This window comes from Pygocentrus nattereri, chromosome 27 (assembly GCF_015220715.1).
Source record: "Pygocentrus nattereri isolate fPygNat1 chromosome 27, fPygNat1.pri, whole genome shotgun sequence".
In the NCBI taxonomy this organism is placed as follows: Eukaryota; Metazoa; Chordata; class Actinopteri; order Characiformes; family Serrasalmidae; genus Pygocentrus; species Pygocentrus nattereri.
This window is the reverse complement of record NC_051237.1, coordinates 19,279,638-19,306,471: the sequence shown is the minus strand read 5'-3', so window position 1 is coordinate 19,306,471 and position 26,834 is coordinate 19,279,638. Positions and strand designations below refer to the sequence as shown.

Here is a 26,834-nt window from a genome sequence, read left to right as displayed (position 1 = left end):
AGGGGTATGAAGCCACCCAGCATTAGTCTGTGTGGAGCAGTGGAGCTCTGAAGTGTGGAGTGCAGTGTTCTCTGAAGTGAGGTAACTCCATTGAATACCTTTGGGATGAGTTGTGGTGGTGTTTGTGATCTAGGAATAACTGTCTGACATCAGTACCTGACCTCACTAATGGTCTTGTGGCTAAATACAGTGGAGTCCTCACAACAATGTTCCAGCAACACAATGTTGCACAGCAACATGTTACCACTGAAATAATAGTTAATCCCAGATCTTCAGTGTTAGTTTATACTGCTGTATGTTCTGGGAACTCTTGGGAAGTTTTAGGAATCTTTGACAAGAGACTACTAGCATCTAAACATAGCATTTGTCTGTATGACGCACACTAGAACTGCGTCAATATAGTGTTATATGTTAATGTTGTCACTAACATTTATATGAATGACCCATTTCCAAAGAAGTTGGAACACTGTGTAAAATGTAAATCAAGACATAGTGAAAAGATGTGCGAATCATTTGAACTGTATTTAATTGGAAATGGTACAAAATGTGTATACATTTAAAAAAAACGTGTTATTTCTGTTTCAACATTTGATATGTTCTCTTTACTATTTTCAAGTAACTATAATTTACTGTTATAGTTTAATGATTTGCACATCATTGCATTCTGTTACGGGGTGTATGTGTGTGCACAAAATCTTGTATCTCCAAAATGATAACTTTTTAAAGGAGCTAGAAAAATCATACGTTACTTTAAATGTTAGTCATTGGATCCAGATCCCCAACCCCCCCCCCCCCCCCCCCCCCCCAAGTCATTTTGGGTCATTTCTTTTAGTCCATTGTTCATTAAATTTACACACAATGTAAAGGTTAACTGGGATTTTCAAATTGTGTCAAAAACCGAAAAACATCAAAAATGGAGATAAAAGGTTTTGTTCAGACAAAAGTGATTGTGTGTGTGTGTGTGTGTGTGTGTGGGTATGTGTGCACTCTCACGGTCAAAAACACCATGATGGGGCTTCGAGGACAGCAAGCTGTCGAAGAAGCTTCTGAGATTAGTCTGCATGTGAAGAGAGAGAGAGAGAGAATAGATGCATGTGAATTCCCTGAGGGCTTATGTTTCTAAATATATTAACACTGCTTTTGTTTGAAGGAGAATTGTGTCTTGAGTCAGTAAGTGGCTCGTAGAAAATTCAAAGGTAAAGAGAAATAAGGACAAAAGAACAGGCAAAGAGAGGAAAAGCAAAGTGAAGAACAAAAATTGGCTTGTTTAGTTACTCAAGTTTTTCTATGTGCTTGTGTAGCGGTTTATGTAATATTAATGTTATAGCTAAAACCTTTAGATGAGGGTGTGGGGTAACCTGGATTTATTCTAAGTCTACAGACCAGAGCAAGAGAGAGAAACGCTCGCAGTGAGGGTGCTTCGATAAATGGAGTTTATTGGCTAAATGTCAAACTACCCTGGACTACATTCAATGATAGACAAAAGAAAATAAAACAAAACACAACAAAAAGTATAATAGTTAAAGGGCATCATAGCCAGTGTACAGAGGCTCACAGTTAAATTATGAGACAGTGTGGTTCTCGGGAAGACGCAGGAAACTTAAACTTGAAAGAGTCTCTATAGAGAATTAGTGTCTGGACAGGAATAACTATATATGGAGTTAGATGTACCTATTAAAAGTTCTCTTATTAAATAAATTGGCGTCAGGGCCCTGACTGCAAATTGATGGAACCAGCTTATGTGGGAGTCGGGCTGACTTCCAGAGGGGCCGTGTTCAAGGTCAGCTTGGTCAGAGCCTGGAGCTCACGCGTTTGCTCTCTTCGCTGGTCATATATGCTGTGTCACCGTGTGGGCACTCGCCTTCCCGTCAGTGATTGGCGAAGGCTTCTTGTGGCTGTCTGAGGGTGGCGCTTGGCAGCCTTTTGCTGGTTAATCTGCTCACAGATTAGTGCGTGGCTCTGGGTGTGATGCTTGGTCTCAGTGGCGTCCGAACTGCTTCCACTCTGCTGGCAAGGTTCCAGTTGCACTCAGGGTTCTGAGGCTGGTGACGCTAATTTGACTAACTACCTCTCTCTAGCACACGAGACATCTACCTTCCTTCTCAGAGGGTGGTTTAAACGCATCAAAGGTTTCGAATCTGATCTTGGATCATTCTGGCTAATTCTGACCTATCTCTCTGACCAAGTCCGGCGCAAACTCGGAAATTAAATCTTCTGGTTGAGAACGCAGACTCACTAAACTCACTAAAAGTTCCGGGCGCTAGAGTTTATTCGACTCTTGACCCTTCCTGTTTGGGGTCGAGCAAAGGATGTTGATAGGCTTTCTTACCTAAGGGGTATTTAGCTATTCCTAGTTCAAAGAAAGAAAAAACAAAGAAAAAGGAACACTTCTCATCAAATTGGCTTAATCTTCCAAAATCAAGGAATGAACAAAATATTCAGGTATGTTTATAAGAGAGAGTTTAACGCTCAGTACCTGATACACAACATATGTTAAAGGACATGAGTGATGCTTGCCTATATAGTATCCAAATATGACCCAATGCCTGAAGAAATAAAATTGACAACGAAAGAAAAGGACCAAAGGAAATAAAGAAAAGAGAACCACATTCAAGATGCATATTGATCACTGGTCTAACTCATTGCAATTAAATGGTTGTCTCTGTTGGTTATTAAAGTTAGACACTACGTATTCCTAGCGCTCAGTAGTAGAAAGGGATACAGGTACTATTTAGGTACTAATACACAACATTAATAAACAAGTAGTATTGCTTACAGGTTATATAAATGTTGATACTCAAGCAGACAACGCCCAAGTCCCTTGAATCCTTTTTTAAGCACATGGTGGTGGTGTGATGTGCCTCATTCTCACCACTTGGGGGTGTTGTGGCTCCATATCTGAATTGTCAATAAAATCTAAAAAGGCTAACTTTGTTATAGATTCTCATAACAACCTTGTTCTTGATATCTCCAGACTTCTTGAAATGAACCCCATTGAATGGTGGCAATTCTGTATTGCTGCGGTCCATAGAACTTGATTTCTGGTAATTCACAAGTTTAGTTAAGGTTTGGGGAGATCTGGCAGGCCAGACAGGAATTTATGGCCTACGTGCCAGATGGCACCAAAAGCGGGGTGGTGAGCCTCACTTTTTTGTCTATGTTCCCAATAGAACATCCTTTTAAGTTGTAAAACTGGCTGACAGCCTAATTCTGTATGATGACCTCTGCTTGAACTTTGAAAAGCTGGTGAAGCTTTTAGTTCAGAAATGTGGAGAATTCTCCTAAACAGAAGTGATTTTGGCTCAACCAGATGGTGGTGTTGCTACACTTGTGTGAATCTCACAAAATTTTTATAGGAAACTACAGTGCAGATGGTGCTGTAGATGAACGTACACGACCCCTTGTTTTTATGCCATGTCAAGACATGAAATTATACATTTTCCCCATATGTGTCACATACACTGCTCAAAAAAATAAAGGGAACACTCAAATAACACATCCTAGATCTGAATGAATGAAATATTCTCATTGAATACTTTGCTCTGTAGAAAGTTGAATGTGCTGACAACAAAATCACTCAAAAATCATCAATGGAAATCAAATTTATTAACCAGTGGAGGCCTGGATTTGGAGTCACACACAAAATTAAAGTGGAAAAACACACAACAGGCTGATCCAACGTTGATGTAATGTCCTTAAAACAAGTCAAAATGAGGCTCAGTATTGTGTGTGGCCTCCACGTGCCTGTATGACCTCCCTACAATGCCTGGGCATGCTCCTGATGAGGTGGCGGATTGTCTCCTGAGGGATCTCCTCCCAGACCTGGACTAAAGCATCCGCCAACTCCTGAACAGTCTGGGGCAACGTGGCGCTGGTGGATGGAGCGAGACATGATGTCCCAGATGTGCTCAATCGGATTCAGGTCTGGGGAACGGGCGGGACAGTCCATAGCTTCAATGCCTTCATCTTGCAGGAACTGCTGACACACTCCAGCCACGAGGTCTAGCATTGTCCTGCATTAGGAGGAACCCAGGGCCAACCGCACCAGCATATGGTCTCACAAGGGGTCTGAGGATCTCATCTCGGTACCTAATGGCAGTCAGGCAACCTCTGGCAAGCACATGGAGGGCTGTGCGGCCCTCCAAAGAAATTCCACCCCACACCATTACTGACCCACTGCCAAACCGGTCATGCTGAAGGATGTTGCAGGCAGCAGATCGCTCTCCACGGCGTCTCCAGACTCTGTCACGTCTGTCACATGTGCTCAGTGTGAACCTGCTTTCATCTGTGAAGATCACAGGGCGCCAGTGGCGAATTTGCCAATTCTGGTGTTCTCTGGCAAATGCCAAGCGTACTGCACGGTGTTGGGCTGTGAGCACAACCCCCATCTGTGGACGTTGGGCCCTCATACTATCCTCATGGAGTCGGTTTCTAACCGTTTGTGCAGACACATGCACATTTGTGGCCTGCTGGAGGTCATTTTGCAGGGCTCTGGCAGTGCTCCTCCTGTTCCTCCTTGCACAAAGGCGGAGGTAGCGGTCCTGCTGCTGGGTTGTTGCCCTCCTACGGCCTCCTCCCCGTCTCCTAGTGTACTGGCCTGTCTCCTGGTAGCGTCTCCAGCCTCTGGACACTACACTGACAGACACAGCAAGCCTTCTTGCCACAGCTCGCATTGCTGATTTCACAGAAGTTTGATTTACTTGGGGTTATATTGTGTTGTTTAGGTGTTCTCTTTATTTTTTTGAGCAGTGTATATTGCTGCTGTCGAAAGGAAACCTTTTATCTCCTTTTTGTCATTTCTTGGTTTTTGACGATGTGAAAGCGCCTATTCTAAAGAGTGTGTAAATTTCATGATGGATGGAAGAAATGACCTCCTCTGACAAAGGCAAAATGTAACTACTCATGTATTATCTATTAAGTGTAATGTGTCCTATGTGACCTGAATTCGTTTTGTCACAGAAAGTGTAGTAATGTAATGTGTAGGCCTCTCACAATTGTTACATAAACATCTGATCACAGTTGGTTGAGTTGATTACATTTTTTTTATTTTAAGCTGATCAGTTATTTTCTACAGTTGTTTGCTCATACAGACTTGTGAAAATGTAAATACACTGCATGAAAAGTTTGGACTTTTCAGCATTAGAATTATAGATAACAAGTCTTAATTTAAACAGTGTTGATGGATAAAGGTGATATAATGTAACAAATGACATCATCCTTTACAACAACTAACATCATTCCATTCATCATTTTCTTAGGTGTAAAATAATTACACCTTTTACATGTCACTTCTTCAAACTTGTTAAATTGAAATCAGGTGCAAATTATTATAGCAGCAAAGCCAATTTTGGTGAAAACCAAAGACAGCATTTGGTCTAAAGAACCTCATACTAACAATATATTTATATGTATAGTTGTGGAAATTTTACGGTTTGGGGACACTTTGCTGCCCCAGGGCCTAGCCAACTTGCATTCTTGGAATTAACCATATTTACTCTTTCGTACCTGATTGCTTGAACAAAAGATGAGAACATCTTTAAAAAGGTTGAGGCAGAAGAACTTTAACTTCTATCAGAATCAAGTAAATGTGCCAAAGAATGCCTCAAAAGGAAGAAATGGAGGGTTGTGGAATGGCCTAGTCAAAGCCCAGATCTGAATCCCATTGAAAAACTGTTCAAAACTCTGGGTATTTTAAATGGGCTGTGTACATACAAGAACCCCCTCAACCATTAAACATTTGCAAAAAATTCTGCATGGAGGAATGGGTAAAATTTCTCCTAGATTTTAGAAAAAGCAAAAGACAACTAACGTTTAGTTCATTTTCTTTCAATAAATGACTGCAAAGTCAAATGTGGACTGTTTTTGTCCTATTACAAAATACATACTCTTTTCCCTGAAGATCAAATACTGATGTATTTTATAGGCTATACTTACTTTACACGGCTATACTGTGTTTGTCACAAGAAGGAATTTAACTTTTTTTTTATCAGTTTGGTTGAGGCAATCTCATGGAAATAAAAAAAGCAGAAAACACATATATTGAGACCACGTCTCAATATTGAGACCACATGCCTCAGTACATGTTTTTAGAAAACGCATGGCCTTCAGAAAATTATAAAAATTTCAGCTTCTAACAGACGCTGTAACGCCTTTCGAGGGCGGTGAGAGGTAATGTTTATTTGAGCTTGGGCTGTGTTTGGTGTTATTTGGGAGCTATTCATGTTTGACAGCTAGCAGGCGCGAGAGCAATCAGCCAAGTTGGCCTTTTTAGGTGATTAATGCAATTCTTTCAAAACAAAAATTGTTAATCTGAAAAGTTTAAATGGCAAGTAATTGTCAGTTTGATCATGATAAGCCTAGTCATTTGTGAGGGATTTGACTGGTTGATTCATATGGGATAAAGCAGGGTTGTGCAAAGTCCAGCCCCAGGACTGAATGTGACCTGCAGATGGATTTGAATTGGCCTGCTTCTGTTTGAGTGTGTTATAAGTGGCCTGGCAGCTAGTATGCTGCAGTTGTACCTTTCACCTGTTGGTGGCAGCAGTCCTGTAAAATTACTGTGTAACGTGTCACACTGGCGTAACAAAGTTGGCTAAAGTTTAAGAGCCTTTCTTCTCTGATTAGACCTGCAATTTCATTTACTAAACCTCATTTGGTCCAGACTGCAGCCATAAAGTTCATACTCAACACTGAGAACCAGCAATTGTGGCGAGTTGGAAATCTGAATGCTTTCATTGAGAGCCACAGTAAATGCGTGAGCCTCAAATATCAAAAGACTAATGAATCAGATCAGTACACATTAGAAAGCATGAACGTTACAATAAATATTCAAGAGAAATTTAAGCAGCTACATATTAAAGTATCACTACCCAGATGTTCGTGTCCATGTTACAATTAATATTAAATGACTTTAAACAAATAAAAATTAACCTTCAGTTAATGCCAGATAGAATAGCATTAGGCTAGTAAAGTGGGCTCATTCAAACAAATGGCACCCAATAAAACACATGACATTGCCTTGTGAGAGATGCTTCAAAGATATTTAGTTTTTTCTTCTAATTAGACGGTTACAAAATGCTGTAGATTACACTAGTCTTCTGTTTAGCATGAGGGTGAAAGAACTGTTCCAAGTCAAGCTCCACTTTAGAAAAAAAAAACGTGTGGTTGTCTTACATTAAACGCACCCTGCATTTTCATTTGCCATATACATGTCACAATTGTTAAGACTTTGCCATATTGCATTTCCCTTTTACAAATCACAGCTGAGTCTACTGGCTGGATTAGCTTCTTAATGCTGCGTCACATCAAGCAAGCTTCCTGCCCCACTCAAATAACCACGCCCACTCACAGAGGCTGCATACTTACACTCTCGCATTTGCAGTTTCGCAGACGTTGTTCAGACTGAACGGTGTTAAACAGTAGTGTAGTCACATTACTGCAAACAGACTTTTGTTTTGCTTGGTGCTAAATGACTTTGAAAGCAGAGATGTTTGAGTACTTGGTTAACTGAATACTCATTGTTTAACCATTTGAGGTTCCAGAAATGATGAAATCACTGAAAATATTTGTGTATTCATTGCATTTCATTGCAGGAACATTTACAGGCTCAAAAATTAAGTGAAACAATCGTTTTGCTCATATTTGCAAACGTCAGATTATACTTTATTACTGTGATTCACATTGCTGTGTCAATAATGACGTGAGGAGAAAAGACAGCGTAGAAGACGAGTCCTCATCAGCATCCAGTGTGACACTTTTTAGCTTGTTAGTTTGTCTGAAGAGGCTGCCTTCTTTACTCAAACAAGATGTCCTTCCTTGCAGTGCTTATACTAAAGTCTGTCCCCTTGGCAGCCATCTTGTTAACGCTGCTGGGCAGTTATTTCTAGTCATACCAGAAGACCAGAGCCCTTTAAATGTGAAGGAACCTGCAAACTTTAAAACCTAGGGACCTAAAAACCCCGAAACTGAAAGCCAAATTACCCTTTTGAAATCACTGATAAAATTGGGGAAAAAGACGTCTCACAAATAATTTGCATCATTTGGCTTAAATAGTGAGCACAGAAACTTTTTTCAGGCTGTTCTGATTACTGCACTCGTGCTGCACTCAGCTGACACTTTCAATTAAAGGGTGGTACTTTCCTTACAAACAGATGTCACGCATTTACCTGTATCCTCCATTATAACGTCTCTGCCAAATATGTTGAGCAATGCTTACAGATACTCTTACAAATATCAATTACTACACATGTACATCTCTAATTAGAAACCCCCGTTACCAGGCTAGAGGAAATTATTAAACATTTTTTTAGCAAGGCAAACGGGTTCACAAGCTGCTTACAAAGTGGTTTCTGCATTAAACGCTGCTGCATGCTCATGATTTTGTGATTGTATCTGACTCTCAATGTAAACAAAAATTTAAGTCTGGCCTGTGGTCTCTTCATACTGTGCTGCAGCCAGTGTTGAGTTCCCAACTGCCGAACAACGGCTGCGCCTTCTACCCTTCCCATGTACTGAGACAGCCAATGAATGCTGTTTTCATCAGTGTACAAGATAATCCCCCATATAACGACCTTTTCCTCACAGTGAAGTAAATCACAGGGTAGAATGCATCAGGCAAAGACTGAATTTAAGATGTTATTTTAATCTTTGTCTGTCAAAAAGCACATTTTTTCATGTACAAATCTGCCAATACACCACTATTCATACGATGTAGAATTTGAGACATTTAACTTGATTAACATTTACAGAGAAATGTTTATTTCTATAGGGTTACAAATGCTGGAAATGGAAGGTGTTTTGTCACCGTAGCTCACAGTCACGTAAACATTCTGTAAGCAAGTATTTGTCAAGAAAACAAAAAGATGGTATTAATAATATAGTGTTGAAATTTCTTGTATGTGTAAAGCCCTTTCCCAATAACTATAATGGGGAGGACAAAGAAGAACTTTTTTTATATGTAGTCTACAATGCAGTTTGAAAAGCCCTTCTATATCTGGTATGGTTTTGATATCTGTGCATTTTTAGTTTAAATGTTTGTTTTGGTTTAGATATTTTTTGGCCGTCTAGAAATAATGGCCACGTTGAAGGTGACAGGCAAAAATAGAAAAGGAGTGACTTTAAAAAATGGCGATAGGGGAACAAACAGCCAGCCATTCTTAAAGGATTACCTGATCCTGGAGATGGAGTGTTCATTCCTGAGCTTCTGGATTTGTGTATGTGAGTGAGAGAGAGAGAGAGAGGATATCACTACCTGTCGTCTGAGTGACATTGAGCCGGATTCACGGTCAAAATCTCACTTTAATTTAATTTTGTCTCAATCAATAATTCCACTCAGTGCCAGGGTATTACACACTAATGAAAGCACTTGCATACAAACAAACCGCAAACATACAGGCATAAGAAGCCAATATGTCCCATTTGCGAATCATAAGCACACTTTATTATTTATGACCTATCAATATTTAGAGGATGGTGGCCACAGTTTTTCAAAGATTTGTGACGCGGCTTGTCCCCGATAGGTTTGCTATTATGGTTCTTGGCTAAATGTGACTGGCTTGCACAGTTTGATCGTTGATTTGATCAGATTAAAATACTATGACAAGCATTGCGTCCTCGTGGTAATATTTTATCTGATAGCCACATACATATATATATATACATATAATTCAACAAACAATAAAACTAAAACTTTTGCCTTACCCCATCTGTAGATCAGTTGAGATGTTTGGTGCTTGAGAGATGCTTCTTTAATTTTGTGCCGTGTCTGTGAGGCTGACTGAAATTATGATTATACACTCCCAATTCAGAAGCTTATACAACAGTCGACCCTGCATCACTTTTTTCTTCTCTGCTACTGAAACCTCCATTGAGTACCAAGCTGATGTTTTTCAAGTATTTATGATGACTATTAAAGTGTCTTGCTCAAACTACACCCTACTACCCCACGAGAAGAAAAACATAGCGAATCATATAAAACCAGATCTCTTTAATTCACTTAAAATACTCTTTGCAGTAAAGGAACTGCAATATTTTTATAGTACTTTTAGGGAAACATTTTGCTGTTTTCTTTGTTAGCCAAACAACAAGGAAAGCAATATGTTTGCAGTTACAAATTGCATATATACATAGTAAACAGCCCCAAACCATTCCTAACATATTATACCAAACATGTTACGAAGTAACAGCAAAAAAAAAAAACAGCTCAACAGTCTCCAAGACTTCGTCTTATAATATTTACTAAACAATTTACTGAAAAACTGGAACACACAAGGTAAAGATCATGTTTACAGCTGCTTGAAAATTCATACAAAAGTTGTATGAATTACTGCTGGTTTGTTTAAGTACACCACTGCTAGCATGATGGATGTCTGCACAAGGCAAATTCACCCACAAGACCAGTGTAATCTGCTAAATAATTTGCTGGCAGGATTAATTTTGAGGCACTGTGGGTCAGCAGGTTATTTGAGTGGGTGTAATGGCTGGCTGAGTGGGACGGGCTTGACAATTATTGGCTGCTTGTTGAAGCAAATAGGCAAGCAACAAATATGATATAAGAAAAAAGAAAACACATGAACTAACTCGTGTCAGCATGCCTCAGCCTGTTTGGCTTTAAATTAATTTCAGCTGACTTGATGTCTTAGAGTAATTAGCTAGTAATAAAATGCTGAAACGGGTGAAAATAATGTTAGTAGTGAAGCCAAGCTGCTATGCTGTTTGTTTTCTTTGGAGGTTTTTTTTTTTTTTTTTTTTTTTTGCTTGTTTCCATCCACTGCAACTGCGAAGAAACTTTAGATGATGTAGGCTACCTTGAATAAGGGCTGCATGGAAGCGGGCAAGATGGAGGCATTTTAACTGCTGCGTAGGACAAGCAGTGGCCCACCTAATGAGGGCTGAAATCTCTGTGCCACCCCAAAGAATTCCGTGTCGCATCTGGAAACACCCTGGATTAGGCATTTCAGAATGTCAAAGACAACTTTCAAAATGCTTTGTGCCACATTCTGAGCATCTGTAGGAATCGCTAAATCACGTGACTAACGGCTTGATATGTCATTGTTTATTTAAAAATCTGTTTTTCATCCCTGTTTTGCATTCAACTTTAGCGATATTCTGCTGTTCCACCTTGTTCTGGCATAAATTCTTTGATTTTGGTTTGTTTTAGCGCATTTTCAAAATTTGCAAAAAAAAGAAAACATGCGTAGTTTGGGGCTGTGTGCAAGTTCACATGGCTTTGATTAGCCTAAAAATACACAATGTTTACTTTTATTTTGCAACATTTGAAACATTTATTTTTGTTGCCGTTTTGTGTGGAAGTATGACTGGTCTTGAGACTGTTCCGCCATGCCCGGTTTGCCTGGACGCATCCTACACCATTAAGGAAAATTTCTACTTTTAAACACTGATATTTAATTAAATAAATGTGGGGCGCATGCTAATATGGCAGAAAATTCAAAGTTCATTAACTTATCAGAATATCCAATGAATTACTTTACATTAGTTTACTTTATATTTGTACTGTACTAACTTATGGAAAGAGAAACAAGCAAAAGGCAAGATTAAGTTCTTTATACTTTTATTTATTTATTTATTTTTTGTACAACACCTTTTAATACACTGTGGTCACTTAAGTGCTTTATAAATGAGAAAATACAAAGATAATTCAAGCTAAATTTGAAAAAGATGCAGAACTATAGAAATTAAAAACATGATTAAAAGAATAGATTTAAAAGAGAAGCAATGAAACGAATTAAGAATTAAATTAGGATACATGTGCTGGACGGTACGGGAGAAAAGTGCGGTAATGTTAAAAAAAAATAGTTGTAGAAGAGTGGCACCTGATATAAATGATACCGTATAAAACAGTTTTAAGCCAAAATGGATGATGTACCCATGCCTACGACCTATTTATGTTAACAAAGTTGGTATGCAGCTTCTGTCATCACATGGCTGCTATTATCCTCTGACCGTCTTTACATGTTTTTGCATGTAGTGCTACAAGTAATTCTGTAATATTTCCAGTTAAATTCATTTCAGAATCTGATCTGATTTCTACTTGTTTCCACTCCAGTGTCTGAGCATCCAGCATTTTCTTCTGTTACTGGGCTAATACTGTTTATTGTTTGGGTGCTATTGAGAGCCTTGTCACTTACTTGCACTTTGGACAACAAACATGCCTTGGCTGATGGACTACATTTGGGGTAAGGGAAAAGTGCAAATGCGATTTTAATAGTGAACTATTCTGCATCTTTTTACTGTATGCGAAGTGGATTTTGCATGATTGTGTTGGATATTATTACAAAAATGACCACTTAATGGGTTTTTCCATGTTGGGCATACCTCTGTAGGGTTACCACATTAGCTCTTAACAACTCATGTGTTTCTGTAGGTTGCAGATTTGCACACTGAACCCCCAAAACTCCAGCCTGGAACAGACCCAAGCTTATTGACTTTTCAGAGAGTCTATGTGAGAAATGGAGAGGTGTGATGGCACTGTGTTCACTAAACACTTTTTTCTGCCTGGGTAAGGTGTCACTTTCTGCCATCTCGCTCCATAGTAGTGTGTGTGGGGGGTTTACAGTAGAGCACTGTTTTGGGATGTGGCACAGCACTGTGTGGCACAGCACTGTGTGCAGCAGCAGTTTTATGGTTCCTAAATACAGCAGCATTCAGTTATAGAGGAATGTTTTCTAACATGCGCATACAAAAGGGCCTTGGAGTCTTTGCAGAATATGCTGTTTAGACACTTAGCAATACTTCTCTGCTGTGAGGTGGCATTCCTTTACTGCTGTATGGCCATCATGAAGTGCCTTAATTAAGACTAATATCCTTTAATTAAGATCATAAAGTCTACGATGCTTTAGTTTCACCGTTTCTTGAGGATTATAAGGAGGTTTGGGTAGTTATGCTTCACGTAGTGGCACATCAGTGCATATTTGTATGTGTTTGTGTTGTAACTGGGGATGTGGCCAGACTGCTGTGTTCTTGCAGTGTCAGAAGAAACTATTATTTGAATGTATTGCCTTGTAGATAAATGCATCCCTTGCATACATTAAATTGCATATAAGCAGACAATGCATGAAGCAGTGTCAGTGAGGGTCTCTTAGCTAGCTGAGCACTTTTGTTAGGTGATGTGTGCCAAATAATCAGATGTTAAGAGGTGGGCAAAAGTCACTGCGTTTTGAAGAAAGATTTTATCTCCAGAGACATAAACTGACAAGTAAAAAAGGTCCGTTTTGATTTCAGGATGGATCAAAAGGGCACATTCTTCCATTAGATGAAGAGGGGCACAATCTAATACACTTTTCAAAATAGTTTTCAAATTATGTGAGCAAAATTAAAGTGTTTTATGGAAGTGACACAAATTTTGCTACATATAGAGCCAAATGTCTCTGAAATTCAGAGTGATGAGTGAGGAGTTCAGATGAAAAGTGATGAGTTCAGATGTTTGAGCTTGCCTCATAGGTGGGGTTATTTGTAACAGACTGAGGGGCTAATTGCATTTTATTCTCATGGCATCTATATTACATGTCAACCTTGCCATAAACGTGCTATATGACAACCACCATGAGGATGATTGACATACAGTACAGTGCAAAAGTCAGAGACCACTCTTCATTTAATTTCCAAAGTGGCCACAAACTGCAAGTTATTTTTCAGGAGCTATTTCTGAATGGATTTAATCCGCTTGCATGAGAAAGGAGAAAGTCAGCAGAAAAACGTTAAACAGAGGTTTTCAGAACTGCAATTTAAACAAATTATTAAAAGATATAGAGAAAATGGGAAAATTCACAACCATGCAAGACCTAACAGACCACCAAATCTGTCATCAAGCAAACATTCATCTTTGAGAGGAAATCAAGCTCCACTCTTGCTTCCAATCTTAAAAAAAAACAAACTTTTTTCTATCTTTCTACTTTGAGCTCAGTGTTATCATTCTGAATGGATGTGTAGTTTTCAAGAAGCAGTTACTGAGAAAAGCTAATTGACAGAAAAGAAGAAAATGTACAAATCGAACAAAGAAACTGCTGTTGGTCACAGAACAATGGTCTGACCACCTCAGAGTCTAGACCTCAACGTCAGTCACTGTTTGGGATTACTTGTATTGTGAAGAACAAACTTCTAACACTGATTTTTAAAGGTGTGGGAAAATGTCCCGGCAGACTTCTTTGGAGAACTGAGTGTTTCTTCAAAAACAAATGGAATCTGTATTGAAGAGCCAGTTTAGACATTCAAAATGCTAGGAAATGATTCTTTAGTTGTTGAGTCTTCTGTGTAATTAAACATATTTAAAAAAGAACCCCTTACTAGATGCTGTTTTAACTGGAAATTAAATAAATGAAGGCTGGTCTCTTACTTCTGCACAGTAGTGCATAAAAGTGATGTATGAATGTATTAAACAGAAAGCTGTATTACCAATTACAGTCGTCTTCAAAGGTTCTAAACAGCTAGTATGAAAGTGCGTGTCGCAGCAAATGTAGGCTAGTGGGTGGAGCAGATTTCTGGATCAGTTCTGGTGATCTACCTCTGGATCAGCAGGTAAAAGGTTGAGGTTTTTCCTGATGCTGAGAAAGATATAACTTGTACTTAAAGGCTGGTTTGACTGTTAATGAAGTAAATGAAATGGTGGTCTTGAGTAAGTAGCCACTGGCTCCCAGGCAGATTTAAGTCTCTTCAGTGACGGGCTGCTTGTGACTGTGAGTCGAAGTGAAATACGCACCAAGCTCTTGCCCTAGTCCTCCATTCCTTGTTTAGAAGTTCATTTGGAACTGTTGCAGAAAGAGTGTGTGTGTTTCTCAGCGTCTGTGTGTGTGTGTTAGAGTGTGAGCACGTGAACAGATTAGATGATTTGTTATTTGGCAGGATGGACTGAAAATGAAACGGTTCACACCTCTCGCTCCCCCTCCTTTTTCTCTCTTCCTCCCGCTCTCTTGTCTGTCTTCTGGGAACGCATTAGCTGCGATTTTCTCCAGAGAGCCATGCAGATGAGATGAAATCGCAGCACACATACATGCAGGAATTCTCAGCAGACTTATCAGTTGATTAACCTCATGTATGCTTTGCTAATCTACTGATTGCTCACGCTTCAGCTATAATAGCTATGCTAACTACCCCGAGTCCCTTAATGCTCTTGGAGTAGAGCACTAAAAAAACCTGTCTTTCGGTCTGCATCTCTCCCACATTCACACGGCTCACTCCCAAGTGGGTTACCATGGTGACGAGCCTTGCCCTGCTTGGTCATAATGGGGAACCTGACACACCAGTTACCTGAATTTTTGTGTATCAAGATATGAATGTGCAACTCCAGTGTGGGCCACAGACTGGACATCCACTTTATTAAAAAAGGCTCCCTTGCACTTCCACTCACTGGCTGCTTCATGAGCTCCACTCACCTTATTTAGTGTCCAGTACATATCAAATTTTGAAAGTTACCAACACTTTCTGAATGCAAAATAAATAGTGCTGTCAGAATTACACATGCTAACGTAATATATGCCACAATTTTTGGGACCCTATTAACACATTTTCTGATTTTGACCCTGAGCTGGTTAGCCTCTGGTTCATATACATCATATATACATTTACATATACATCATCATATATACATATATACGTTCATAGACATCATATATACATTTAAATTGTAAGTGTTACTGAAGGGGTGGTTTCAATGAAAACTGTTATATCTAGCCACCGCAGTGTAATGAATTTGTTTATTGCCAGCGTACATAATGTCTAAAGTATCATTGGCAAGCAACAGAACAGTGTTTGAGATTATACAAGATGTTTGGTTGCAGTTGAACACCTGTATCAATATATCAATATGTGGTTCTTAAATTAGCTGAATTCAGTAATTAAAGAGGTGTCTGTGTATGTTTGGACATGTAGTGTAACTGCCCGACTTTCTAGATTAAAAAATAAGTGTGTAAACATTATTGGTCAACTGTGAACCATAAGAAAAAGACACAAGAATACTAAATACAAAAGAACAAATTGTCCAAGTGAGTTCACATTCAAAATGCTGAAGAAAAAGGATTTGAATGCTTTAGCAAGGCAGTATAGGTGATCAGTAACAGACGGTAGCCCATCTGTTCTCGTGTACAGTAGATCAACCACTCTGTACATTCATTATTGGTCAGTTTTTGAACTCAGGAGTACTGATGACCAGGTATTTGAGAGGTGGGCTATACTCATGATATTGGTATGGTAGTATGTGTGGTGCTGGTACAAGTGTATCAGGCACAGCAGTGCTGCTGAAGGTTTTAGACAGATCAGTCAGTTTTAGGTTGAGAGTGGCCCAGCACCCAAAATGTCCAGAAAAGAGTTGCTCTGTGGTCCACAGGCAACTGATAAAGGCTAGAGGATGACTAGCACAAATTGAGCACCCTAACAGATGAGCTATAGTGTCTAAATGTACACTTGCTTCAAATGAGGTGGTTGCTGAGTGTGTATTTGTACCTAGCCTGCTACTGTTTGAGACAATTTTGGTACTCATTGCTAACAGGTGGATGAAATTTAAGCACATAGTCATGCATTCATGATAAACACTGACAATAGAACGAGTCGTACTCATTAACGCAGTGACTTTAAACGTGGCAATGTCATAGGATGCCACCTCTGCCACAAGCAAGTTTGTGAAATTTCTGTCCTGCTAGATCTGTCCCTGTCAACTGTAAGTGCTGCTGTTGTGAAATTGGAAAAACCCTAGGAGCATCAACGACTATGTCATGAAGCGGTAAACCATGCAAACACACACACCAGGGCTGGCAAGTGCTGAAGTGCACATTGCCTATCCTCTGTTAGATCACTCACTAAAGAGTTCCAAATTGCCTCTGGAAGTAACATCAACAAAGTAACTGTGCATTAGGAGCTTCACGAAATGAGGTTTCATGGCCAAGGAACTACAAACAAACCTAAGATCAAAAGCACAATGGGGAGTGTTGTAAAGCACACTGCCACTGAGCAGTAGAAAGACATTCTGTGAACTCTCTATCTGGCAATCTGAACCTTTAGGATTAACTAGAAACGAGACTGCGAGCCAGGCCCTCTCATCCAACATCAGTGACTGACCTCACAAATGCTCTTCTGGATGTATGGGCACAAATTTCCAGTCACATTCCAACATCTTGTAAAAAGAGTGGAAGTTGTTATAGCTGTAAAGGGGGAACAAACTGTATCCTGAATATATACATACATTTTTAAAAAAATGTGTGTGTGTGTGTGTGTATATATATATATATATATATATATATATATATAGTCCAAAATCTCTTGGTCTACTGAAGCATTAAGAGGTCCTTTCACTGGAACTAAGGGCCCTCCACCAGACTTTATACTTGGCACATTGCAGTCAGACAAGTACCGTCTCCTGGCAACCGGCAAACCCAGACTCGTCCATTGGATGGCCAGACAGAGAAGCGTGATTGGTCACTCCAGAGAACACGTCTCCACTGCTCTAAAGTCCAGTGGCGGCACTTTACACCACTGCATTCCACGCTTTGCATTGTGCTTGGTGATGTAAGGCTTGGATGCAGCTGCAGCTGCTCGGCCATGGAAACCCATTCCATGAAGCTCTCTACGCTGTTCTTGAGCTGATCTGAAGGCCACATGAAGTTTGGAGGTCTGTAGTGATTGACTCTGCAGAAAGTCGGTGACCTCTGTTCACTATGCCCCTCAGCATCCGCTGACCCCGCTCTGTCATTTTACGTGGCCGACCACTTCGCGGCTGAGTTGCTGTCGTTCCCAATCACTTCCACTTTGTTATAATCCCACTGACAGTTGACTGTGGAATATTTAATAGCGAGGAAATTTCACGACTGGACTTGCTGCACAGGTGGCGTCCGATCACGGTACCACGCTGAAATTCACTGAGCTCCTGAGAGCGACCCATTCTTTCACTAATGTCTGTAGAAGCAGTCTGCAGGTCTAGGGGCTCGGCTTTATACACCTGTGGCCATGGAAGTGATTTGAAACACCTGAATTCAATTATTTGGATGGGTGAGTGAAAACTTTTGGCAATATTTTGTGTGTGTGTGTGTGTACACACATTTATAAATACTGTACACAACTAGAGATGGGACCGATCTGATACAATATCGGTATCGGGGCCGATATTGATGTAATTTAACGTATCGGATATCGGGCAAATGCGGCCGATCCACTTACTGATCCATTTTCCAGTCCGCAGCTTGAGCTGGACAATAAACGTGCCATAACGTTAACACGAAACGCACCAGTGATCCGGATTCCAGTTCCACAGTTTACCTTGAACCCCCAGCAGCTTCAGTCTGCAGCTGGCTGAAAAGTGTCCGTTGTGTGGAGATTTTTCTCTTTGGAAACGCCAAACAGCAAAAACGTAGGAAGCAGCCTTTTTCTGACTGGAGGTATTCATTTCTATTTAGTTTTGTTATTTCAACTATTTGAAATCTTGTTGAAGTTGCTGCTGCTGCTGATACAATTTTCTTAATACTTGAACTGTTTAGATGATGCAGAAAATTCTTACAAATTTTTTACAAAGATTTTTGATAATAAAGATGTTTATTTTAGCTTTGCACCTTAAATATTTAACTTGAAAGAAAACATTACAGCTGGTGCTTTTCCTCCTTGTTGCCTGTTACAGACATTAACTGACTGAAAGCACTTTTAAACTGAAAGTATTTAACTTTATTTTTGCTCTTTTTTTCCCCCAAAGTTTTCATTTGAAATCCTTCCACAGATGTTGCTGCTGCAGTTGCCCCAATACGTGACCTGTTTAGATCATGCAGTCATATTGTTGTATTTAGCATACTAGAAAGGTTTTTGATACATAAGATGTTTATTTCAGTTTAGTGTTTTAAATATTTGATATGAAAGAAATCTATTGTGTTTATGTGCTTTTGGAATGCATTTATAATAAATGCATGTGTGTACTCTTCTAAGTGCTGTGTCTATTTCAGCCTCATTATGTAACCTTAAACAGTACCAATGATAATAAACTAAAGAGCCCTTATATCGGTATTTGTATCGGTATCTGTATTGGCAGTTATAAATTATGTATATATGTATTTGATCGGAACTGAAAAACACTGGATCGGCCCATCACTATACACAATATGCACAAATGTAGTGCTCATGTATATCCTTTGTAATGTTTATAACCAGCATAAAGTGGCAAATCTAAAACTGGGCAAGTGAAGTGAAAAGCAGTAATAATGCAAATGTAAGTGTATTATATTATTGAAGACCAAAACTAAGTCTGTAGCTTTAACAGTGATTAACATACTGGCAGTTTTGAAAATGAACTACTGTTGGAAAAAAACATGCTTGCTAGTGAAGAATAATTATGAATAAGAGCTACCAAAGCTATAACATTAGAAAGTGTTACGCTGCAATTTTATAAATAATATTGGTTCCTTTGGAAACAAAGAAGATGAGAATTTTACCAAGACTATGTATGGAAAATGAGCTAGCACTGAATATCGTGTGACTGTTTCAAAGTAATGAAGTGGTTTGTGGGTGGAATGTTCCTTTGAGACCTTTCTCACTCAAGATGATGTGTAAAGATCAGTGTGTCAATGAATAAATTAATGTTTTAATCAAATTACCACATATATATTCACACTCTCTCTCTCTCTCTCTCTCTCTCTCTCTCTCTCTCTCTCTCTCTCTCTCTCTCTCTCTCTCTCTCTCTCTCTCAGAGGTGGCAGTGTCGTCGTTGCTGTGTCTGTCCTCTGTAAGAGAGTTACCTGTGCAGGTGTGCGAGTTGTATCAGCAGGGTTTTATCCTGGCAGCTGTTCATCCATTTGTTCACTCGTGCGGGCCTGCTGGAGCAAACCTACAAAGGCAGCTACACCGTGCAGTGCTCATCAGAGAGACAAACAGGTGCACACCCTCACATGCACACTTGTTCTGCACAGTATCAGCATGTGTGGCCATGCATATACGCTGTATATCTAAAAATAAGAAAAGATGATCCTTTATTAATCCCACAACAGGTAAATTCTCAGTGTTACAGCAGCAAAGGGATAGCAAAAGTAACAAGAAGACAATTAACGAGCAAGTATTTGACCTTGATAATTACTTAAGGTTTTTACAGTTTTTTACTTGTTACTTTATAGACAACATATATATATATATATATATATATATATATATATATATATATATATATATATATATATATATATATATATATATATATATAATACTAAACATAAAAAATAATCTAACATTTTCATTCTAATCTTAATAAAACTATTACACACAAATTATTACATGTAAACTATTACAAATCGGAATGTAATATAACTAACTACCTATATTAAATAAGGATTTCCTAAGCCTAAAGTTAACCCTAATCTCAACCTCACTAACCAAAAAGCTTTTTTATGTACTTAGTTTAAAAAAAAAAATTACATTACATGTTTTCTGAGAAACAAAAACAGACATACATACATACATACATGTAGTCACTTTTACTCTCATACAAGTACAAAGAACAGTTAAACACATTGATCACAGGATAAACAGTTTGTCACCTTTAACGCTACCAAAATCAAGAAGGGGTAAAATAACCCCCCCCCCCCCCCCACCCCCCCATTTCCTTTGCCTCTCTGTCTTGAGAAACTGTTTTTTGTTACTATTTTGTCCGTTTTGTTTATAAATGAACTGCTGTTGGTGAGGAAGTTGTAATCAGATTTCACCAATTTCATTAACATTGTAATGTGATTAACATGCTATATTAGCATGCTAGTTATCACACTTTATTTATTTATTTATTCACTTTTACTTATTTTACAGCTGTTCAGAGAATGGCACACTGAAATGCGTGAGACCTCGTCTGGAGACAGACGTCTGTTTCTCTGGCCTTCAAGCACCTGACCCGGGAGTGATTCAGGGCTATGTGAAAAAGGTCAGGCCTGTTGGATCTTTTTCTTTGTCATATTTTTGACCTGGCGCTCGTTTTCTTTTTCAGTTCACATGCAAAGCAAAGCCAGTTCGTTATGCGTTACATGCAGTTGGAACAGTGCAGATGAAATAATGAAGCGCAGGGGACTAGAGAAAGTGACTGACACCCCACATTCACTGTCTGTGACCGCCATTATTCCATAACCTTTCTGCCATTTTGGTAATGACATTTATATAGCGATAAGCTGTGTTTGACCGTGTGTGGTTGCATGTGAGGATGTTTAAGCCATGTGACATTTACTGATGGTTTAGTGTGTGTGTGTGTGTGTGTGTGTGTGTGTTTGGGGAGAGGACTGTGTGAGTGTACCAGTAAGACAATATTAAAAAGGTTTGATTACCCTTTTCTCGCACTTCTGCAGATGTTTTAGCTAAAGAGTTTGCCTGATGCCAGCTGGTGATTAACTGGAGATACTGCAGGAAGGATGTAAACTACAGTCCAAACCTTTGAGCATCACTAATTTTGTAAAAGTAAACATGAGCGTTTGTATTTTGTCCAGACATAATGGTAAATAATACCTCTCCATGGATCACCACCTTATCGTGGTGGAGGGGTTTGCGTGCTTGAATGATCCTAGGAGATATGTTGTAGTGGGGAGTAAAAGCTCCTGGTAGGGTCTCCCATGGCAAATTGGTCCTAGGTGACAGGTCAGACAAAGTGTGATCCATAATAACCCCTATGAAAAGTGAGCGTCTGGTGGCTGGGCATTTACTCATGGTGCCCGGCCGGGCCCAGCCCGAAGGAGTTACATGAGTCCCCCCTCCGATTGACCCACCACCAATGGGAGGGCCAGTAGTAGGGGTTCGGTGCTTTGTGGATCGGGCAGTGCCCGAAGGTGTGGGCCTTGGCGTTCTGATCCTCGGTTGCTGAAATTGGCTTTTGGAACTTGGAATGTTAGGCTCCTTCCCCGCCAGTGAGGTGAGTTGGTGCGCGAGGTTGAGAGATACCGGCTAGATGTAGTTGGGCTCACCTCAACACACAGCTTGGGCTCTGGGTCCAATCTCCTTGAGAGGGGCTGGACTTTATTCTTTTCTGGAGTTGCCCATGGTGAGAGGCGGCGGGCAGGTGTGGGCTTTCTCATAGCCCCTCGACTCCGTGCCTGTATGTTGGGGTTTTCTCCGGTGGACGAGAGGTTAGCTTCCCTACGCCTTCGGGTTGGGGAAGGGGTCCTGACTGTTGTCTGTGCTTATGCACCGAACAGCAGTTCAGAGTACACAGCCTTCTTAGAGTCCTTGGGAAGGACACTTGAAAGTGCTCCTCCTGGAGACTCTATTGTCCTACTGGAGGACTTTAACACTCACGTGGGCAATGACAGTGAGACCTGGAGGGGTGTGATTGGGAGGAATGGCCTCTCTGATCTGAACCCGAGTGGTGTTCAGTGTTTGGACTTCTGTGCAAACCACAGTTTGTCCATCATGAACACCATGTTTGAACACAAGGATGTCCATAAGTGCACATGGCACCAGGACACCCTAGGCCGCAGTTCAATGATTGTCGTGTCATCGGACTTGTGGCCATATGTTTTGGACACTCAGGTAAAGAGAGGATCTGAGCTGTCAACTGATCACCACCTGGTGGTGAGTTGGATCAGGTGGTGGGGGAAGATGCCGGTCAGACCAGGCAAGCCCAAACGTATAGTGAGGGTTTGCTGGGAACGTCTGGCAGAAGAACCTGTCAGATTGATCTTCAACTCACACCTCCGTCAGAACTTTGACCAGATATCGTGGGAGGTGGGGGACATTGACTCAGAATGGGCCATGTTCCGCTCCTCCATTGTTGAAGCGGCTGACTGTAGCTGTGGCCGTAAGGTGGTTGGTGCCTGTCGGGGCAGTAATCCTCGAACCCGGTGGTGGACACCCCAGGTGAGGGATGCCGTCAAGCTGAAGGAGGAGTCCTACCGGGCATGGTTGGCCTGTGGGACACCGGAGGCAGCTGGCAGGTATCGACAGGCCAAGCGATCTGCGGCTTCAGTCGTTGCCCAGGCAAAAACCCGGGTGTGGGAAGAGTTCGGTGAGGCCTTGGAAAGTGACTTTAAGTTGGCTTCGAAAAGATTCTGGCAAACCGTCAGGCGACTCAGAAGGGGAAATCAGTGTGCCACTAGCACTGTATATAGTAGAGATGGTGTGCTGCTGACTTCGACTGAAGACGTCATTGGGCAGTGGAAGGAATACTTTGAGGACCTTCTCAATCCCACCGACACGTTCTCCAGTGAGGAGGCAGAGTCTGGGGACATGGGAATAGGCTTGTCCATTACTGAGGCCAAAGTCGCTAAGGTAGTTAAGAAGCTCCTTGGTGGCAAGGCTCCAGGGGTGGATGAGATCCGCCCTGAGTTCCTCAAGGCTCTGGATGTTGTGGGGCTGTCTTGGCTGACAAACCTTTTCAACATTGCGTGGACATCGGGGGCGGTGCCACTGGATTGGCAGACTGGGGTGGTGGTGCCTCTTTTTAAAAAAGGGGACCGGAGGGTGTGTTCCAACTACAGGGGAATCACACTCCTCAGCCTCCCTGGTAAGGTCTGTGCAGAGGTGCTGGAGAAGAGAGTCCGGCTTATAGTCGAACCTCGGATCCAGGAGGAGCAGTGCGGGTTCCGCCCTGGTCGTGGAACACTGGACTAACTATTCACCCTCTCCAGGATCCTAGAGGGCTAATGGGAGTTTGCCCAACCAGTCCACATGTGCTTTGTGGATCTGGAGAAGGCATTCAACTGTGTTCCCCGTGGTATTCTGTGGGAAGTGTTTTGGGAGTACGGGGTACATGGCTCTTTGCTACAAGCCATTCAGGCCCTGTACAAACAAACGTTGCTTTGGATGCTGCCCCCGCGACCTGAACCCCGGAGCGGAAGATGATGGATGGATGGATGGATGGATGGAAGGAAGGATGATGGAGAGTAATATGTTTGTCCAACTCACCGATCATTGTCCATTTTAGTTTAACTCCTTCTGATTCTCCTGCAGAGATTTATTGCAGCTCTAATCATGATTTCCACATTCAAATGCTTCTGAACTGCATGAATGTAAGAGTATTTTATTAACAATCACAGCGTGAAGGCTCTTTCCCTTTTTAACATGTTAGATTAAAGTTTTTACACAGTAGAGTTTGGTTTTTGTGTCATCAAAAAATCAAGCCGCTGTCTACCAGTACTTCATTCACATAACATTAGATATTGATACATGTAACACTAATTCATGAATATCTTTCAGCAGGGAGCCAATAAAATGGCAGCATTCAGCATGAGTCTGGATGTGAGAATAGATGTGCCCGTTGGTAGAGTTTGAGATCGAGCAGTGAGTACACTGCTGCCCCTACTTGCCAAACTTTACAGTGTTAAAATGATGACAACTAGAAAAAGAAATAAAATGAATTGCTCAATTACGTCATTAAGATCATCCCGTCGCCATTTGGGTAGGGAAGCTGTATCACTGACTGTGATCTTGTCACTGTTGCTGCAGCTACAACCGTGCAAGTGGATCAAGACGGTGTAAAATACATCAATATGACCATGAAAAACATGAGAAGGTGGACACTTTAGGTGCAGTCTCCAGAAAACATTATGAGAAGATTCAGAAAACTCCAATGTTCAGAAAACTCCAAGCCATGAGATTTTACAAGAACTAATAAGTGGCTACCAGTGCCAAAGCTCTTAAAAATAAACTCATGCATATATGTGAAGCTGAAGTTAGCTTCTTACACATCATCTTTGTATTTGAACTTCCATTCAAACTTTAATGGTGCTTCAGTTACATTAAGGTAAAAATATAAACGTAGAATGAACCTGGCGAATGAGAAGCCACCGTCAGCTTACCTCAATAAATGCATTCTTGATCAAGAAATACCTTGAACCTTTGCTTGGAGATGTGTAATGAGCATGTCGCTGCCTAATCTGATGCTGGATCCCAAACCACACACTTAGACTTTGTCTACTGCACTACAGAGTGCACTTTTAATGCACTGTTTTTTTGCAAACTACTTGGTGTTTCAAGAGGCAGCGGCAAATGTCTCTCTTGACTTTGGGTGTTAAGGGTGTAAATGAATCATATTGCAACAGTCTACATCCATTTTAAAATGGATTATAATTGATTATCATAATGTTCAGTACAGTATGCATTAATTTTTGGCCAACATTTTCTGGCTACTTTCAAACACAAAAATAAAAAACTTATGTATAGCTTCATTGTCTATTTTTGCCGAAATAAAAGATTAAATGTAAGATTGAACAGTTTCCTAAAGAGTCATATATGAATCTAATAGTTGTGAGGTCAGAGATTTACACCCCTACTGAAGGTTCTTTCTCTCTGTTGATTTTGACACCTGCAGGTGCAGGACCTGGCTGATTCAGGGGTCCTGTTTGTGGGCTTTCTGCAGCAGCCTGGTGGGGGGCCGTGTTTTCTGGGTCACGGTGACAATGACGAACTCTCCTCTCTTCACTCCAGTCCCTCCCCCATACACGAACACACACAAGCCCCAGCGATCAGCCCAACCAGCCAGGACAAACATATCAACCACTGCAAGAATGAGGACAACCAAATGCAGAGCTATAAAAACAAGGCCTCTCCAAGCCAGGACTATGGAAGTGAGGCCAGACTGCAGCAAGAGCAAGAAACCTGCCAATGCCAGAATCACCAGAAGTCTTTTCCTGTTCAACACCAAAGTTCAGACCATCAATACCCTGAGGCTGGTAGACAAGAGGACGGAGACAGAGGACAGAGGACAGAGGACGACACACACCAAGACAGAACAGATGAGCCCAGATCCAGCTCAACAGAACCAAATCTGGCTGAAGGGGATTGTCCCCTTCAGGCAAACAGTGAAAGCCAAAGGCCAGAGAACCCAGAGTGGATCAAGAATCCTGACAAAGCTGGAAAACAGCCTGGAACCACCCAGTCCCTCAACCGTGAGATATAGTTTGTGACTTTGCTTTTCTCTGTGTTTTAGCTTTATTGTTCGTCAGCATGATATTGTGCTGCAGTTTTGAGAGCAAAAGTATTTAAAAATGTACAAGTCCTTCTTAAAATGAAACACTTTGTCAAAAACCATGTTATTTAATTACTGCCAGACTTAAATAAATTCTTATGAACACACTGTCAGAGAAAAATGTACTGCACAGGTAAATTTTTGTTTCCCAAGGCATAAACAATGTAAATGTACCTTTAAAGGTGGAGCAATGGTCTTGAGAGAGAATTCCACAAATTTTATAGAATTTCTGCAAGATTTAAGTCATTAAGGCGTAAACAAAGTCATTCCAAGAAGTTTGATGTGAAATACTCTAGATAAACATACAGAGTCAGAATTATTCATAGCAGAAGGGATAGGAATCAGATGTCTAAACCAGAGGCAGAAGTACCTCACATGAAGTTATTACATGAAATTGTTAAGTGCACAGCCTAGTGCTTGAGACATGGTTTTACAATTTTTTAAATAAGGTTTTGGCCTGAAATGTTTCTTTAGTCAATTTCTGGCAGAGAGATACAGAAGTGTCCACAAAACACTTTTTTTTTTTTTTTTTTTTTTTTTTACAATCTTACCCCTATTTCACTGTTAACACTACAACTAAAAACCTCAGGCACTTTGTGGGTTCACTTCTTGTTTTGTATAATAAATAAAATTGCTATACTTATGTTGAAGACATTGCAAACCCTGTTTCTTGTCAATACTACACAGACAAGCAAGTTTCTCTACAATTTGCTTTGCACCACTCTGAATGGCTTTGTTTACATCTTAGCAATTGAATAGCCAAAAGTATGTGGACACCCCTACTAATTGCAGGAGAAAGCCTCTTTTGTTGTGCCACAAATGTACACTTAAAAAAGTGAGGTCTTGGCAGATGTATCTAAAATTTGTCACTGAGATTCTATTAATATTATTAGGTTATTTACATTATTTCTAGATAATTCTTGTT

The 26,834-nt window shown here is 40.4% G+C and overlaps 1 protein-coding gene across 2 annotated transcripts in view; it reads left to right on the top strand.

Moving 5' to 3' along the window:
- Positions 1 to 26,834, top strand: part of rftn1a (raftlin, lipid raft linker 1a) — a 46,378-nt gene that overhangs the window by 9,584 nt on the left and 9,960 nt on the right. For both annotated transcript variants that reach the window (XM_037535548.1, XM_017684334.2), the window contains exons 3-5: positions 19,671 to 19,854; positions 20,773 to 20,884; positions 25,253 to 25,829. In XM_037535548.1, coding sequence (XP_037391445.1) covers positions 19,671 to 19,854; positions 20,773 to 20,884; positions 25,253 to 25,829 — 873 coding nt within the window. The remainder of the gene's footprint in view (positions 1 to 19,670; positions 19,855 to 20,772; positions 20,885 to 25,252; positions 25,830 to 26,834) is intronic.